Source organism: Clarias gariepinus, chromosome 21 (assembly GCF_024256425.1).
Source record: "Clarias gariepinus isolate MV-2021 ecotype Netherlands chromosome 21, CGAR_prim_01v2, whole genome shotgun sequence".
NCBI lineage: Eukaryota > Metazoa > Chordata > Actinopteri > Siluriformes > Clariidae > Clarias > Clarias gariepinus.
The window spans coordinates 5603903-5623056 of record NC_071120.1 but is presented as its reverse complement, the minus strand read 5'-3'; the positions used below and the strand labels follow the sequence as shown (position 1 = coordinate 5623056).

At 36.2% G+C, this 19154-nt stretch overlaps 3 protein-coding genes across 4 annotated transcripts in view; all 3 read left to right on the top strand.

The window, feature by feature from the left end:
• Window positions 1–19154, top strand: part of LOC128509752 (immunoglobulin kappa light chain-like) — a 67687-nt gene that overhangs the window by 38186 nt on the left and 10347 nt on the right. The gene's annotated exons all lie outside the window — the stretch shown is intronic.
• LOC128509143 (uncharacterized) lies at window positions 5690–10952 on the top strand. Of its 2 annotated transcripts, XR_008355996.1 has the most exons (7): window positions 5690–5791; window positions 6243–6611; window positions 6704–6745; window positions 6848–6973; window positions 7119–7149; window positions 7307–7950; window positions 9466–10952. XR_008355996.1 is itself a non-coding variant. In XM_053480731.1 (6 exons), exons 1-6 carry the CDS (start codon window positions 5767–5769, stop codon window positions 7497–7499), a joined length of 786 nt encoding a protein of 261 aa, XP_053336706.1. In that variant the 5' UTR covers window positions 5690–5766; the 3' UTR covers window positions 7500–8469. The 2 variants fall into 2 exon arrangements, 1 of the variants encoding a protein (XP_053336706.1); XM_053480731.1 differs by lacking the exon at window positions 9466–10952 and having other exon boundaries at window positions 7307–8469.
• LOC128509134 (patr class I histocompatibility antigen, B-1 alpha chain-like) lies at window positions 14416–17848 on the top strand. The gene is made up of 6 exons (XM_053480719.1): window positions 14416–14538; window positions 14972–15232; window positions 16429–16701; window positions 16845–17129; window positions 17251–17484; window positions 17779–17848. The coding sequence occupies exons 1-6, from the start codon at window positions 14448–14450 to the stop codon at window positions 17826–17828; spliced, it is 1194 nt and encodes a 397-aa protein (XP_053336694.1). The 5' UTR covers window positions 14416–14447; the 3' UTR covers window positions 17829–17848.

The window sequence follows — 19154 nt, the reverse complement described above, 5'->3', positions numbered from 1 at the left end:
TCGCTTTATGGTACAGAACAATGTGATAAGGACCATCCCTCCCTCCAGTGATCAGGTGCTCTGTCTGTCCATTAAGAAACATTAAGAAACTCTATGCAGAGTTAATCCATGGAAATCCGCTGGACAAGACAACATTCCTGGAAGAGCATTCAGGGAATGTGCAGAACAGCTACTGTAGCAACTTCAACATTTTCCTGAGCAGTGCTGTTGTTCCTACGTGCCTCAAGACAATGACCGTTGTCACTGCGCTAAAGAAGTCTACAGTTTACTGCTTCAATTACTAACGTCCTTTTGCTTTAACACCCACTGTGAAGAAGTGTTTTTTGTGGAGTGCAAGAAGTTTGTTGATCAGTAAGTTTTGAGTAATACTAAGGAGTTGAGTATTAGATACCTCTTTAAAACCTAAACCATAAAGCTACAAGAATGTGCCATTATTATGGAGCTTATTATTCTGTAGAAGTTAAAGATTCTTATTTTTCTTTTTTACAGGGTTTGTAAGAAAGAACCAGTCTTTGACCAATGCAGCAGACAGTGAGATAGATTCTTATGCCATCTGTTGGTTCAATCTTGCCCCTGATGTTGGGGATGGCCGGAAAGAGCGTTCAAGAGTCAAAGAGGCATTAACTGGGGTAAGTTTAGATCCAAGAAGCATAGTGGCAGTTACATTTTTGAATGAATGAATGAATAAATAAATACAAATATTTTAAAAACAGTAGTGCCATATTTTTGTACTAGAATTTGTAAGATAACTTAATAAATTATAAGTTAATTTGCAGTTTATCCATAGTCTGTCTCATAACACTGCTTTAGTGAAAAAATAACAGCTTTCTTATTGGTTTTTTTTTTATTATTATTATTTTAGATGACCCATGGGAATTGAATTGTTTGACCGCACTACTGATTGTGTTTTTACAGTTTATTGGGATAAATCTGTTATAAGTATTCTCTGCTTTTTTCTGACCACATTGTTTGGACTCAGGGGACCAACTCCTGTAGTTGCACAGTTTAAAAAAGGACTAAATAAAAAAATAAATAAATGAACAAGGTTACGCGAAATGCGAGGTTTCACTGTATCAGTATTTACAGTTTAAGCTTGACACGTTTATGAGTTCTGTCCAAGAAAGATGAATACATTATCAGCTTCAGTAGACACGCAATACTGTACTTCAGATTGAAACACGTAAACTTTTTTCTGTTTTAGATCAATAAATATTTACATATTTTTTATTAACTCAGTTAATTGTTAATATTAATTTTTATTAACTCAAATTGAATCAATTAAACTATCAGAAGCTTTTTAAGCTCAGAATGGAATCATTTGGAGTTTTGTTTAAAGACACGATAAGCATAGTGTACGCTTCTGACTTTAATGAAAGTGATAAAATTCAATTCTGACATTTACCAAATGCAAAAACAAGTGTTAATATTTATTTATTTATCTAAAACAGAAAGAGTTTATTCCGATAGCTGATAGCTATATGTATTTTGTGTATGTATAAACGCAATAAATGACAAATGTTTGTACAAATATAATACCAAACCTAATGAAGCATATCCTTCATTCATTTTTTGTAAGGCTGTTCATTAAAAAGTCCACGCTTCAGAAATATTGATGTTTTATATGTTTTTTTTTTTATATGAACAGAGACAACAGTAAAAAACTAAACACAAAAGGAAAGAACGAAAACTATGAGGCGCCGTATAGGGCTTAAATCAAACTTCGCTCATGCACACACACTTGACATACTTGCATACACTTATATGAAACACTCACACATACATATATACTACTAACTGCTCAAACAAATATATCTGAAACGTGCCCACACATGCACACACACAAAATCTGCGTTTACACACCCCTATGAGACACACACACAAACACACACGCACAAAAAAAAACATTTATATATGTATATGCAAGTGTTTATGTGCAGTATTGGGGGACGTTACTTTTTAAAGTAACTAATTACATTACAAAATTACTGTCTTCAAAAAGTAATCAGTTACATTACAGTGTTACTTTCTGATAAAAGTAACTAGTTCGAGTACTTATACCATTGCAAAAAATGAAAACTCCTTTGAGGTTCCTCATGCATGTTGTTTTAGTCAAGACCTTTATAATTATTCTACCTTCACCCCTACTAATACCCCTATCTCACCTTCGTGAATCATGATTCACTGCGAGTTTTGGCGCTGTGATTAGGTTTCCATCTTTCTGCGTGTCGGTCCTCGTATAGTCAAACTGCATAGGTGAGATAGGGGTCTAACAGCAGGAATAACAAAGGGGGGTGGGGGGGGGGGGGGGGGGTTATAGGAAGCGAGGCTTGTTGGATGACTTTCACACACACACACACACTAAAGGACTGGGAATGACTGCTGTCTGGCTTACGGGTTACATAAACTGTCTGAATAACGGATTACATCTTTTTAAAAAATATCTAAGTAAGTATTTAAATGCCGGACCTAACGTGTTAGATTACTTCAAAAAAGAAACCCAAGTACTCTAATTCGTTACAACCAACACTGTTAATGTGTTTCACTGTTTTCTTTGTTCATAAAAAAAAAAAAAAAAAAAACGTACGGACATCAATATTTCGGAAGCGTGGACTTTTTAATGACCAGCCTTACAGAAACGAATGAACAGTAATGGACCGTACAGTTTGATTTAAGCCTTTACGGTGCTTCATAAACAGTTTGCATTGCAGACATTGCAAAGGACATCAAAAACAAATAAAGGAATGTACTTTTTACATTAACGCTTTAACCTTGTTTGCCTGGTAGCAGTAGAATAGTCAAATAAATTAATGAATGGATAAATAGGTATTGCATTAGACATCTTTAATTTACCTCTAATGTTTTGTCCCAATTACCGTATATGTCCACAAATACTTTGACAACATACATTTATCAGCCATTACATTAACACCGCAATATATTAATTAATTATCCCCTGGTAAACTAAGGTAAATTAAGGATGTCTTGAGACATAATGCAATAACTAGTTTTATTTATAAATTTTTAAAACCACATAAAAACATGAGTTGTGTTTAGAGTGATTAAAAACAATACAATGCCTTTTTACGATACAATGTCTGTGATAAGTAAAATCTCTGTCTTTTCCTTTCCAGGGATTAAAAAATGATAACGATGTCAACTGGCTCTGGCGACACCAGGCTTCACCAGGACTCCGATTGAAGTCTTAGCTGTTCACACCTACTGGAGCAGTTTCACACACCAACCTGTAATTGCTTTTTTTTTGCACAATATTTGTTAGCTGTCATTTGCACACAAAATCTTGATGAAGAATCTTCACTGCTACTTAAATAAAAAATGTTTACTGTTTTTTTTTATTAACATCTCACGAACAATGTACTTGCACCACCTCAACTCATTACCTCATTACCACAGAGTATTACATTGTTTGCACATGTGCACCTGCACTTTATGTTGTCTTTTGCTGTCTCTTGTATAGTACTTAGATAGTTTTGTTAATTTATGGTGTTTATTTGTGTTGTATGTATGTAGCCTGGAGGAACATTGTTCCGTGTCACTGTGTACTGAACTGTGTATGGAAATGACAATAAAAGCCTCCTTGACTAAAAACCCTAAAGAAGCAACAGACGTTGTTTAAATACTGATTTTCTGACAGTAAACTGCTGACTTATGTCTTTTTTTCATTTAATACCACCACAAAACAACATACTGTAATAATGTTGTGACAGCTACAGTCAGTGTGTGTGTGTGTGTGTGTGTGTGTAACGATGATCAATATCTATAATCAAAAGGCTTTTTGAGAAGATCTTGAGATCTTTTGTTTTATTTCATGTTTGGCTGAGATCTTTATGTATTCAAGGCGGGAATTGAATTATTCCTAAATGTCGTCTCGAGCGTATTCTAAAGACCAGGAGATAAGATCCAGACGTTCAGTTCATGTGTGAAAATGATTCCTTATGCTCTTTTTTTACAATCTGAGTGCTGTAATATGTTTTTTTCTTTGTTTGTTTTAATCAGGGATGAAATGCTCCATAGATGTGATAACTTGGCAATTCCTTCAGGTCATCAGATGATTTACTTTTATTACCACATAACATTAGCTTAGTCTAGACCTGACCAGATCATAACACTGCCTCCAGAGGCTCGTACTGTGGGCACATGATTGGTGCATTGCTTCATTTATTTCCAAAATCTTTTCTTCGAACACAGCTATATAAGAAATGAGTTACGCAGTGGAGGTAAATTAGTTTGTATATAGTAAGGAACTGCTTTGGGCATAAAGGGCCTCCTGTTAGCCCTTATTCTTCCCAGACCGCTCTCCTCAACAATGTTTTTCAGGCTGCAGACTAGAAATAGGACACTTTTTTTATTATTATTATTATTATTCAATTTAAAGTATATATGTTTACATTTGAGGTAGTGAAATGTCAGTTTCTTAATAATTCTTTAAGTGGTGTGTTTTAAACTATTCACACATTGACATGCAGCACAGTTTGTTTAGAATTGGTCACTCTCTGACTGATACTACTTCATCCAGGTCCATCAGCCTCCCTATGGCTCTATGATGGTCCAGGAGATGACATAGACATGCTAAGACATGACAAATTTAGGTGGAAAAATCAGAGGAGTAAACCAGGATGATGTCAATGTAGGTGATAATACTGATCTCAGCATCAAAATGCTGCAGGAGCTGGAGAGAGCTTGTATGGCATGACACAGTATTCATAGTGGCCATACAGTAGGAGGGGCTAAATGGCTCTTTCCCTTGTCTTCCTCTTGAATACACTGTACAGGTATAGCTTCGAGTCCTCTCAAGTCAGTGCGGACCATGGGCAAATGATAATATTATTAAACCAAGACTTTGTTCATGCTGTAGTAGTCTACACATGGTTTACACCCTCCCACACGAAGAAGAACCCTGCTGATGCTGGAGTTGGGTAGAGTCAGGTGTAGCCCTGTTGTAGTTCCCCTTTTTGCAAAGAAAACATTAGAAGACAGATACTTTGTGTCTTAATGGTTTGCATTTGGATGGGAAACTTATATATACAGTATATAAAGTAATACTAAATAGCACGATATACGTAGTGTATATGTATTTGTTGAGTTCCCCAGTGATTGGGGATTTGAACAATTTTGGTCAACTTTAGAGGGGTTTTTTTTTTCTCTTTTTTTTCTTAGGCTTTTAAAAATCAGCTTAGACACAAACCACAAGCCCCCTCTTGAGAAACATCCAGCATCTGTCCATTTCCGAGAAACTGTGCATTGGTGTTTTCCAACCACAAAAATGTACATCCTTTCATTGTATCACAGAACCTTCTGTTGAATCAAAGTGACGTACAGTATATATTTTATTTGCATTTTTAAAGTCTTATTAAACAAAGAGAATTCTGGTCAATCCCATTTAGGTCAAACTAAAATCCTCCTTGTGTACAGTGTTTAGACTGGATCAATGACTCCAACTCTCTGTTTATCAAAATATTCCATCACAAATCTGGACAAAAACTGTAACAGTTAAGGCTGCAAGTGGGACAATGTCTTTGCAATTGACAAAAACATGAATTCAGTCTATATTATATAGTTAGGTCAGTCCTGATGCTGCAGGAAATGAAACTTACCAGGAAAGCATTTAGCGAGCAAATAAACCGCTAGAGCCTGTACATCGCTCACACCTCCTGCACACTGAACAAACACTGTTTCGCTCTCCACTGTTTCACCATTTCCTCTGTATTTTTCACCTGACACAGAGCAGAAAAGGACGACTTTACCATCATGCTTTTGTTTCTGGTTGTGATGGGTAAGTGTGAAGAATATTACTTACTGCTTTATTAAATATAATCACAAATTTAGTGTGAATATTGAATAAATCATATCTCTAACACCAAAACCTTACAAGACAAAATATTGTTAAGGCATATGAAAAATGTGTAATATATAATATATATAATATTATATAATATAATAATATATAATATTATATAACTATTACATTTTACTCTAAATCACTAACTACATTTCTGAGCATTAATGATCTCTGAAAGGTGAAAATCTGTAGAATATTTCTGATTTTAAAAAATCAGATGAGAAAATGTTTTACCAGTTATTTATTTGTATTTTTTTATTTTAATTAAGTCCTATTATGGGCTATTGTTACCGTGACAACTTTTTGTTTCACACTGTATATTTAAGGATTTTTTTTTATTATGCACAGAATATGATCAACTAATCTTTGTGTTTCTGTGTTGCAGGTTTGCTCTCAGAGAATCTGTGTTCTTCATCTTTAGAAGCAGATCCTGGAGATAATGTCACGCTTTGGTGCCAGCATGAGCTGGATCATGCAGGTTACATCTTCTGGTTCTACCAGGACCTCAGTACTGCTGCTTTAAGTACCACTTCAGTACCGGCTCTTATTGGCTGTAGGCATTTTAAGATGTCAAGCCCAGCACATGTGTGTTACTTCTACAGTGGCAGAGAGCGCATGGTGATGTCTGTTCAAGGCAAGAACACGTCTCTCACCATCACTGCAGTAAATGTCTCTGATACAGGACTCTACTACTGCGGGTTTATGCAGCTCAACCAAATCTCATTCAGCAATTCTAGCTACTTGAGGATGAAAGGTAAATGTATATAATATGCATAAATATGTAAAATTGTATGCAATATAAGTTTTGTTTTTAAAAACTCCATAAATAATGTGTATATGTTTCAGGTGGAAATGAAACACTTCCCAAAAGCACAGACACAACACCAGGTCTGTCAGTTATTTATTCTTTTGTGCAGCAGCGTCACTTTGTGAACACTGTACATCAATTATCCATGACATTAACATTATTCACATTAAAACCACCTACAGTACTACTACCAGGTTCAGACACTTCGTCAGTGTTCTTCATCCTGAATGTGGCGTTCAGTTCAGCGACTCTAATTCTTTTTTGTGTCCTGATCTTCCTCACACTGATGTACAGAACAACACACAAAGGTAAATTATTACTTCAATTCAACTGCAACAAGTATTACTATAATAATAATAATAATAATAATAATAATAATAATACTTCACAAATTAAATAATTTATCTAAATTTAAAATAAAAGGTCATCTAAAAAATGTTTTATGTATTTTAGTTGACAATCCTGAAGCCACAAATACGTCAAAGTAAGTATATACAGTGGCTTCCAGAATTATAAAACAGTCTGATTTCAACTGACTGGAAATAAAATTTTTATTAGTTTTGAGCTATTACAGAATTTGTTTTTTCTTTCTTCAATTTCGTCTGTTTTCTTGTTTTGCTTTTTTCTTCTCTTTTAATCAGCCTGGTTCAAACTAATAGGAAGCCAACAGTAACTCAAGTAACATCTTGTTACAACCGAGGCATGCAGAAGTGCTTCTCTGAACACACAATACGTCGACCTTTGAAGCAGATGGACTACAGCAGCAGAAGATCACATCAGCTAAGAGCAGAAAGAACAGGAAACGGAGGATACAATTCAGATGGACTCCACTAAAATCGGACAATAGACAATCAGGAAATCTTGACTTATTTCTGATGAGTCTTGATTTCTGCTGTGAGATTCAGATGGCCGGGCCAGAATTTGTCGGGAACAACATGAAAGCGTGGATCCATCCTGCCTTGTATGAGCAGTTCAGGCTGGTGGTGTAATGCTGGGGAGTTTTTCTTGGCACACTTTCCCAACCAATTGAGCATGGTTTAAATGCCACAGACTACCTGAGTATTATTTCTGACCGTGTCCATCCCTTTAAGAGCACAGGATAACGTGCCATGTCACAAAGCTAATCATCTCAAACTAATTTCTTGAACATGACAGTGAGGTCACTGTACTCACACAACCTCCACAGTCACCAGATATCAATCTAGGCCATAAAGAATTCAGGCAGATCTGAAGGCAAAAGTGGTAGAATCCGGTACTACTAAGGTTGTACCTAATGAACTGGCCGGTGAGTGTATGTTTTGTATTAGAAATTAGCTTTTTGTGCTAATGTGTGGTGCTCTTGTAACATGATACGTTATTTTATTTATTTAAAAGCAAAAAAATATATTTATTTTCTTTAATTAATAGGGTTTTGGAGTGTAGAGGAAATTATTACATAAGCTAGAGTTACAGTAGAATGTACGAGAATTACACTTTGGAGTTCAGCATTTTTAGACGAGTATTATGATTATAGACTTTTCTACTGTTGTATTGGATTAATTTTGCATTAATCTCAGACCAATCAGATTAAGACTAATCACTAGGAGATGATCTGGTCAAGTAAATGTTCTGTAGGGATCTGCATAAGATTTACAGCAAAATTGTAAATGCCTATATTGAATTCTTTCTCACTGTAATTTAGTCATCAGGCTGTAAAAGGCTGATGGGGAACAAATTAGGCAGGTGATGTAATTTATCAAAACAATATATTAATATATACTGTATATTATATATCAAAGAGAGGTTTTGTCTGTACATTGTTGAGAACTCACTCTTTCAACAATATTTTTCCATTTCATACATTAAATCGAAATGTTGAATGGAAGGGAAGTTTTAAACAGTTTTGTGTCAGATGGTGATCAACTCTTTATCTTCCAATGACAGGAAACTAATGCGCATATACAAGATATTTATTCCCATGAAGTGTTTCTTTATGTCTACTGAGTTCGTGCTGTCAGATTCTCAAATTCCAACTTATAATTCATCTTTAGAAGTAATGATAAGGTGATAAAAAGATAAAGCAATAGATCCTAAATACTGGTATAAGAGACAGAGCTTTTCTGAACAGACAAACCACGTGGCTAAAAGACAGGTGCTCTGATTGGATGAACATCATATTTTTTTCCTCCCATTTACTACCCCTGCTCTGGGGAGCTATACTGAGTGAAATTATATATATTAGTTTTTTTGTTTACTGATATATATTAAGAGAACACTTCGACTTGTGTGTACAGTATATTTACACAACATGATGTAGTAAAATTTGTTATGTTCATATTATAATATTCTTAGCTCTTATGAAAAACTGAGAGTAGAAATACTTTACTGTCAATGTCAGAAATATGCTTTCCTGATAGACAGATCTGAAGTGATTCACAAGCAATGTGCCCAAAGCCAACACAATACAGAGAACGACTGCCCCTGACCAAGCTACTGTACCCTCAGGCTCAGGATCAGCTGGGAGCAAGACTGATCAGCACTGCAAGTCATATTTAATAACTTAAATGCAGCATGCACTTACTATTTAAAAAAAAAAGTTGGTGTTGTTCTGGGCTGAACTTCTTTGGGGTACAAATAATATCACATTTAGAGTGGGGAACAAAGTGTATTATTTAAAGAAGGTAGCCTATTTAAAGAATCTAAACCTTACAATCAGGGTTATTCATATAAAGTGATTTCAGTATGATTATTTTTTTTTACCCTTATTTGCATTTTCTCACTCAATCTTCATGTATTTCTGGAAATGTATTCTTTTCTGTAGGTTAGATTCAAACTCCCAGCCCTGCCTGTGCTAAGTGACGGCTCTAACCACTGAGAGACTAAGGCTGTTTGCTGTGGGCTGCACACATTTTCATGTGTGAAACAGTCTGAAGTGAGATACTGTATACACAGAACTGCCTAACCAAAAAAAAATAAAAATAAATAAGAAGGCACATCACTTTATGTGCCAGTCGCTCTGAGATAGGGTCACTATGGACGCATCTGACCACACAACCTTTTTCCATCGCTCCAAAGGCCAATCTTTATGCTCATCAGTGTGCATCACTAGCACACTGATGCCTTTGTTCTGATGAATCTCACTAAGAAGTGGTTTTCCTATGGAAACACAGCTGTTTTGTCCCAGGCCTGTTCTCATCACGTTTTGTATGTATGGAAATGCTCTTACTGTCACTATTAATCATAGCTCTGGTATTTACTGTTGATTTTTTTCCCCATGCACCTTCTCTATTTCCATTCATGATTTCATTTGTTTCACAAAGTTGACAGTTATTCCCCAACTATTCCTCCCGGTTTTGGTAGCCCAATAATAAAAATGGGGCCTTTTTTGTGGTCAGGCAGTGATAAAGTAGGACACCAAAACTTCTTCTAATGAATAATAGGCTTCATTATAAAGGTTACACTAATAAATAATGGAGATCAATCTTGAAACTTGACACATGATCTAACTCCATGGCTTTAAAAACTTTAAAGGTGGGACATTTGTCTTCATTAATTTATTTTAGACAACCCCTGCATATGTGCTCTTACCCTCTTCATCTATTAAGGATTTTACTTCTCATTTTCAACAATTCTGGAAGGCCTGAAAAAATTTCAGCTTGTCTAGGCGATGGAATATGTATGTTTCACTTATCTTTTGATAGAGATGTGCATCTCTCTGCTCTAAATTCTAAAGATTAAGGCTATTTTTTTCAGCAGTAGGTAGCATCATGGTAAAGATTTGAGTCCATGGTGGTCGTTGATTGTGTATTTGCACAGACAGTTCCATCTGAGGAGAAAATGCCGGCCATGGTTGGAGAAACCACCTTGCATGCTGTAAAGTTGTATTATTTTTGGTATAATGGACTTTCTCATTGCACTGGTCAGGCCAAAGAAGTGGCATCACTGGCTGATGTTTCACTTTATCGACATGACCATCATGACTGCTTGGCTGCTCTACAAGAGAAATTGCAGCAGCATTGGGATGAAAAAGAAAGGAACAGATAAGGCTTTATACAGTATTTTTAAGTTGTATATCGCAGAAAGCTTGTGCAAAAATGTCAAAAATCTGGCAAGAGAGGTTGTCCTAGTCCCACAACTGCTAGGGGGTATATAAATAAAAGGGAGAAAGGACCTGCCACACCCACTTCTGTTCTTGAAAGGGAAATGTGAGGGATATACAGGGTACACCTGAAGCCAAGTGACAAAAAATGTGACGTAAATCTTTGTTTCACATCCCCCAGCAACTGTTTCCTGAGGCTCCATACAGAATAATACAGACTTTTGTGAAATACTTTTCCTAATTTCCATAAAAATGTATACATAATATGTAAAAATGTATAGCCTTAAAATGTTTTACCTCATATGACTGTATTTTTACTTTAATTCCCTGGATCCTCTTTTTAAAAATGAAGAAAGCCACTCAAATATATGTGGCATCCATTTGAATTTTGAATGCATTAAAAAAAAAAAAAAGAAAATCAGTAAAGTATATTCATTGGAAATCAAAATTTGTTTTTTTAATTTACCATTATTATAGCCCCATAATTGTTAGTTATTAAATTTTTATATACATATTACTGCACATTGTCGGGTTTAAATATCGGTTTAAATATCATATGTAGTTGATTTATACACATAAATGTAATAAAAATACTTCTGAACTAGGTTGACTCATATTAATAGCATTAAATAGAGCACAAAAAATTAAGAAAGAAGGCAAGTCAATATAAATCCATAAAAAGAGACAGATAAGTTATATATCATATCATTATATTTTAATAAAGTACAAATGGTGCTGTATAAATGAGAATGTGATGAAAAATAATACTTTGTTTAAACCTGCAATAAGTGATAAATAAGATTTGTGCTGGATTGACCCAAAGAGTGCCCAAACAACCAGAGTGAAGTTGGGCACTGGCAAGAACACTGGTGAACAGTTAGCATCCCAGTTCATCCCAAAGGTGTTCACTGTGGTTGAGTTCAACCAGGGCTCAATCAAAACTATCTCACCGTCCTTTTGGTTGTAGATTTTTTTTTTTTTTTGTAAGTGTGTGTGTGTGTGTATGTGTGTGTGTGTATGTGTGTGTGTGTGTGTGTGTGTGTGTGTGTGTGTGTGTGTAGGTGTGTGTGTGTGTGTGTAAGCAATTATAGATCATAAAAATAAAATTGTATGCCAACTAATGTCCAATATACTGTAGACAACTACTGTTTTTTTTTTAAGTCAGACTAGCTACATAAATTTTATGGAACAACAAATATAAATAAATAAATAAATAAATAATCTGAAATGAATGGCAATAACTGTTAGTAGTAACAGTAACTGCTGCAGATACAACACACTGTGAGTCTGACTGGTGCTACTGTATGTTCATTACTGTTTCAGTAATTAGCAGTAGATTATGAAGCTCTGCCCATCTGAGAGATTTCCTAATCACTGTTCAAAGAAGCCATGCGTCCAAACAGGAAAAAGTGTATACTGGAGAAAAGGTAATGATTTGTTTAGGTTTTGTTTCCTGTGTAAAACCAACCTGACCGTATGCGTCTTCACTCCCAGAGACACTCACTCCATGGCAGCCAAGTGAGCCGCCAAATGTCATGGAAAGTGCCTGCAGTCCTGTCAGTGTAAATGTAAAACTCATTGTTTTTGAATTTGATATACTGTACAAGTTCATAAATGACACTTTCATGGGCTCTGACACAGAAGATTTAAAGGAGATTTCATACAGACTGCACTGCCTGCCAAAACAGCATGTTTTACATGAAAGAAAGGAATTTGGGAGTATGATTTTATTATTTAATTTGCTATGATATTTAAATTTCATCAAGATTAATAAAATAAAGTACACATTTGTACATTACACACACAAAAGAGAGGAGGAACAAACAGAAGAATTAAAAAATATCTGTGGAGTGAAAAAAAATAATAAAAATAAAAGCGAAGATGATCTGGCTTAGGTAAGTACAGCTCAAGCTTCAATGTTGTTGTTTTTTTCAACAGTAAATACATTAATGTTCAGTTTAAGCTAGATGGGCCATGCTAACACTGGCAAGCTAATGATGCGTTTATTTTTCCCTGATTCATGTGATTTTGATTTTGATTTCTCATTAACAACACTTTTCTTTCTATCAATGTTAAAACAAATATTTAAATAAAACGTTCAATTGCAAATTAATTAGATACACCACAGAGGAAAAATAATTTAAATTAACGTGTTGTGTATATAATTAAAATATATGACATTCACATGAATAGTTTACGTTCCCAGTATTCCAATACACACTGCACCCGGAAATAATCTCAACCCTCAGTCGCCTGTTCTTCTTAGAAACTGATGACGTTCAAGAACACTAAATTCCCATTGGTTTGTGTAAACCCCGCCCCTGCGCTGACGGCTCATACCGGAAGTGTCGCGGGTCCTAAAAAAGTTCTACGAAAGTTACAGTTTTCCTCGATTACATGACTCTGGAAGTTTATTTTCCATTGTAAATATGATTTGTAGTGTCTCGGGGTTAAGTATTTTATATCAGATATAATTCAGGAGTAACGTGTAAAAGGGACAGGTTGGGATGATCAGATGAGGAGAGTTTGAATGAAAAGTGCCGCTGCTGCTCTACACTGGGTTACATTTAGGCATTTGGCAGACGCTCTTGTCCAAAGCGATTTACATGGTTTTTTTTTTTTATATCTCATTATACATCTGAGCAGTTGAGGGTTAAGGGCCTTGCTTAAGGGCCCAGCAGTGGCAACTTGATGGTTGGGTTTGAACCTGGGATCTTCCGAACCGTATTCCAATGCCTTAACCACTGAGCTACCCCCTGGTCCCATCATATACACGGACATACACTGGATTAATACCACCGCAGTGTTACCGCACCGGACTGATGAAGAGCAGATACTTTATCATCTTTACAACATGTTTTCTCTGCGTCTCTGCAGGTAAGGCGGAGTGTGAGTGTGTGTGTGTATGGATTTATTTTTTTAAGAGCGCTGTTTTAGTGCAGTATAGCAGTTTACCTTTAAAAAGAAAAAAAAATAATCCGATTATTTCTGTCAGTCTCGTGTTTTAATAAGTACAATTACGTGTCTTTATGGGATCATGACTGTAATTGCTACACATTATATAATATAAAAAGCGCTTTTTCTGAGACTGACAGGCGCGTCCGCTACATTACATTACAGTAGTTATGTTTGTATATTCGTTTATATTTTACTCTTTGAAGTATTTCGGCGGATACATTTTATTTAAACCCTGCTTTGATTCTGTTGCCCCTGGGGTGAGATTTGTTACAGTGTAACAGGAGCATGTTTAAAGCCGTATAATGTTATCTAATGTAGATTATAGACTTAACACGCGTTGATGTGAAAACCCACGAGCTCACTGAATGAGATTTCAATGTTCAATGACGGATGAGTCAATTTCTCAGAACCTCTTGTAAATTTTCACAAAGTTTACTGCTTCAGTGTTTTTAGATCTTTGTGTCAGATGTTACTCTGGTAAACTAAAGTATAAGCAAGCAAGCAAGCAAGTCGAAAGCTTTTATTTTATTTTATTGTCTCTCTGTTTGTCAGAACTTGTGTTTGTTTGTTTTTTTCTTAAGGATCATTCACAAGTTCTCAATGGGATTAAAGGCCATGGACCCAAAATTTCGATAGTTTTATTCCCCACTTACCGTAGTTATTTTTATTTGGAGTAGGTGGACAAAAAAAAAAAAAACTTGGACAAAGAAAAACCTACAAATTCTGAGAAACTTCAGGCACTGATTATGCAAGAACGGGCTGCGATCAGTCAGGATGTGGTACAGAAGGTGACTAACAGCATCCCAGGACAAATCACAGAGGTTTGGAAAGAGAAGGGTAAATACTGGCTCTTTGCATAAACTTAATGTGATTCTCAATAAAAGCCTCTGACACTTATGAACTGCTTGTAATTATACTTTAGTATACTTGAGTAACATCTGATAGAAAGATCTAAAAACACAGAAGCAGTAAACTTTGCGAAAATTAATATTTGTGTCATTCTCAAAACCATTGGCTTTGGCTGTACGACACTTTTTGGGTGTCTGTGTAAAATTATGTTTTAATTTTTCATGATACAAACATGTACATTAAGTTTAAACATTTTTAAATTAATCTGTGTGTTTCCTTAAATTAATTTATCATAGCTAATTTTCGTTCTCTCGGACAAACACAAATAATAATAAATGTAAAAAAAATAGTGGAAAACTGTGGCACTGTAATTAAAAAATACCATTTACCAAATTTAAAATTAAATTTCTTGTCTCCGCAGACACACACTCTCTGCGGATCCTCTACATCGCCGTCACACCCGGACACGCTGGTTTCCCAGAGTTCATGGCTGTGGGTCTGCTGGACGGAGAGCAGTTTATGTCCTACTGCAGCAGCAACCGTACGCTGATCCCAAAGGACTGGATAAAGAAGATTGAGCGTGAACCTTCTTGGGAGAGTGAGACTCAGAGCATGGAGAACAACGAGGATGATTTTAAGAACACATTCACAACAGCAATAAAAGAGTTTAATAACAGTAAAGGTAAAGATGAACACATTTTCATTGTTATAGTGTTCATTTTAATAGTTTTGAGTTAAAGTCTAACAAGGGATATAACGTGACACAACATTCGCCAAACAGTCTATAAATGAGTGAATGCTAACAGCAGCATGGTGATATCTTAATAGGCTGTAGAACATGATTTTATGTTGTCATGTGTTTTCATTTTTTTGTAAACTCATACAGAGAGGAATAGTTTCTACAGTTGTGATTTTAAAGTTTATGTCATGATTGATTTTGATTAAAAGATTATGCTGGGTTTTTCATTATAAGTGGAATTATGGGAACATTTTGGTTATGAAAGCATCCTTTATTAGCAAAAGTAATTGGTTAAGCTACAGTATGTAGGTGATTTCCAGGACGAGGTACCATCTACAAACGAGGCAAATTCAGGCGTGCCTACATTCCACACATTACGGACAGTTTAAGAAGAATTCAAAGTGTAGCCCTGGCATGCAAGTTTTCCCAAGATTCACCCCCAGTGAAGTGTCTTTAGGATTTGGTTAATCAAGCACACCTATGGGACAGGCTCTCCAGAACCTGCTGCACATGTCTTGGTGCCACACCCACCAAGGCATTTCCAGAGTTTTTGCCTCAGCATGTTCGAGCATTGGCACTATGCAAAGGACCAACATCATATTGGGCCGAGACTCATTGGTGTACGTTTAATTCTGTTTGCACCATTGGGAGACATCCATGGTGACATCTGTCACACACCTAGGTGGTGTGCATCAGGCTGGATTGGATGATGAGGACGAAATCCATTCTTAAATATCAATAGGATCCTATGATCTGCCAGTATGGCTGTTAGAATTTAATGAAGTGATGATGGCATTTAAATAACAACAACTATTTGTAGTGTACTCTTAGTGCAATATAACTTTATACAACATGTCTACAAACAGAAAGTGAATAGTAATTAAATAGGTGACATTTTGGAGTTGAAAACATTTTTGAATAAGCAGCATCACATCCCTAGTTACAATATCCTAACCTAGGTCACTTGCTGTGAGTTATCACTCTAATCTACACACACACACACACATACATGCACACATAAATATATACATTTCCTGCTTTCTTATATTCAGCCTATTGGCTAGACATTGTAGAGTGTGTGCACTTCACTTAACCTCAGCATTTTTTCCAAACCTTAGAAATCTTTCCCCTCTCTGCAGGTATTCATACACTACAGAAGCTGTTCGGCTGTGAGCTGAATGATAACGGCACCACTAAAGGATATAATCAATACGCTTATGATGGAGAAGATTTCATCAGTCTGGATCTCAGAACTGGAATGTGGGCTGCTGCTAAACCTCAAGCTGTGATCATCATACAGAAGTGGAAGGATACACATTACGGGAAACACCAGAAGCACTACATGGAGAACGGGTGTATTGACTTCCTGAAGCTGTTAAAGGTTCATGGCAGAGAGACTCTGGAACTAAAAGGTAAAGTGTGTGAGCGTTGGATAGTGCACGAATTAATAACACACTCAATAACAACAACACACTAATAGTGTAAACGCTTTGATCATTTTATTAAAAGGTTTAAAAACAGCTTGTAATGTTTATACCACTGTGTGTCTCTGTAGTTCGTCCTGAGGTGTTAGTGTTCCATAGACACTTGTCTCCTTCTCCAGAGGTGGTGTGTCACGCTACAGGTTTCTTCCCCAAAGCACTAAACATCACCTGGCAGAAGGACGGAGAGGACGTGCATGAGGACGTGGAGCTCAGAGAGACGTTACCCAACCAGGATGGAAGCTTCCAGAAGAGAAGCATTCTGAAAGTCCCAGCTGAGGAGCTGCAGAAACACACCTACACCTGCGTGGTTCAGCACAGCAGCTTGGAGAAGGAGTTAGTGCGAGAAGTACCAAAAGGTCCTAATAAACTAGAGCTGTAAAGAGTGAAAGCTGATTTCTTGCTGCAGCAGATAATAAAGACTCTGTGCTGATTTAACAGGTGGAGGCCCAGATGGAGGATTAGATGCAGCAACAAAAGGTGGAAGATCAGATGGACAATCAGAAGGAGGATCAGGTGGAGCACAAATTCCTATCATCGCTGCTGTAGTCGGGTCTCTCGTTGCTCTCGTCGCCATTGTTGTTGGAATTGTAGTCTGGAAGAAGAAGTACTGTGGTGGAAGGAGGAAGGAGGCAGATGTGAAGTATTCACAGAACGGGTCGTGTATCATCGGTAGTTCAAGCTTTAGACCTGTTCCACAAAACGGCACTGACAGTAAGTGAGCCTTTGATCCTCATAATTAAATAGTCAAAATGTTTAAAATATGGATTTGTATGGACATACCAGTTGGGTCTGGGTGGCTCTAATAAAATCAGCCCTGAACATCAACCCTACACCTGATCACCAGACATACTGTATACACACTGCTTTAAACTGTCTATACACACTGTCTATACACGGTAAAGTGAAGACTTCTGCAATTAGTTGGTCTATTGTTTTTTCTTTATTTAATCCATGTGTGATGTTAATCATAATTTGAAATAATAATTATGTGAATTTTCTTTACAGTCCCTGAAGGAGATTCTTCCTGCAAGTATGACTGTGTGTCTTCCTGCTGAACTGAGAGAGTAAGACATGTGCAATATGAAATAAAAATGTGTGTATGGAGTAAAAATCCAGCAGAAAATCCTAAACTAACATTCAGCCTCAGCTCAGAGCTCATCCTGTTTCTGAGACACGTCTGGTTAGATCTTCATCACTCCTAAACAAATCCTGACTGAATTTGGTGTGTAAGAAAATAATCTGTACAATTGTATTGCTTCGTTATATTTTGTGATACTGTACTGTAAATTCTTAAAACATTCCATTTTTAATTCTATATCTTTTATTTTCTAATTTATTGTTTATAAGTAAGGATTTCTTGCAGGCCTGTCTTCGTTGTATGTCTTTATAATGTTTTGTCTCAGTGGGAAGATAATGTTTTGTTTTTTTCTTCAGTCTTCAGTCATTCGTTAATTCCACTTTAAATTAAATAATGTAAACTTAGACTGGCAGTAGCATGAGGGTGCACAGTTAATGTTAGCCTTAGTAAACCTATAGCTGACTAGTAACATTACCATTGAGAGCTGTACTGTGTGCATAAAGTGCCAACATCAAATACTTTGGAAACAGAGAAATAAGAAGTTTGAGTGGACACTTATCAAGACACTGTTCTTATTTAAAGCAGGAACAAACAGCTAACGTTAAATAGATCGCTCTCAACTCACTTGAGAACAAGATCATACTCCAAAGCTACCTCTGACCTACAGTATCACTGACCGGTCTGATTGCATTTCCAAAGCTATAATGTGATTTCCTAAAATGTGAGTTAAAAAAAGGAACTAAATAGCAACTTTTTTATATTTTTGCTAGACATTTTTTATATCCCCATATAATGTTAATTCATAGCATTAGATTAGCTGGGCTCTGGTTACTCGAGCTGCTAATAGCTAGCAGCACTGGTGTAGCATAGCCAGGTCATTTGTTCTAAAAGCTAATTTTTGTTTGGATACTTCTCTACATCCATCATTTTATCAGTTTAATTTTCCACAAGAAGCTATATTTTGGTGTGTGCCACAGTGGATGTAATATTATTGAGAGCATGGAGCAAACCAAATCAATACCTTTAAACAGGGGTTAAAGTGGGATTCGCCAGGTGGGGAAACCTAAAACTCAGTGTAGCGGGAAAAAAGACTCACAACAAAATAACTCCCACATTGATTAGCCCACAACGTGTGCCTCAGCTTGTGTTTTGGGATAAACTGCATTGCTTTTAAAATACTGTGATTAGGAGCTGGCTAAAATTAAAATTTGAGATTTTTCCTGAGGCACAGCAGAAAGACAACGGGGCAAATTTCCCAATAAAAGGGGTCAAGAGAAGGCCATGGTTAAACCAATGAACACAG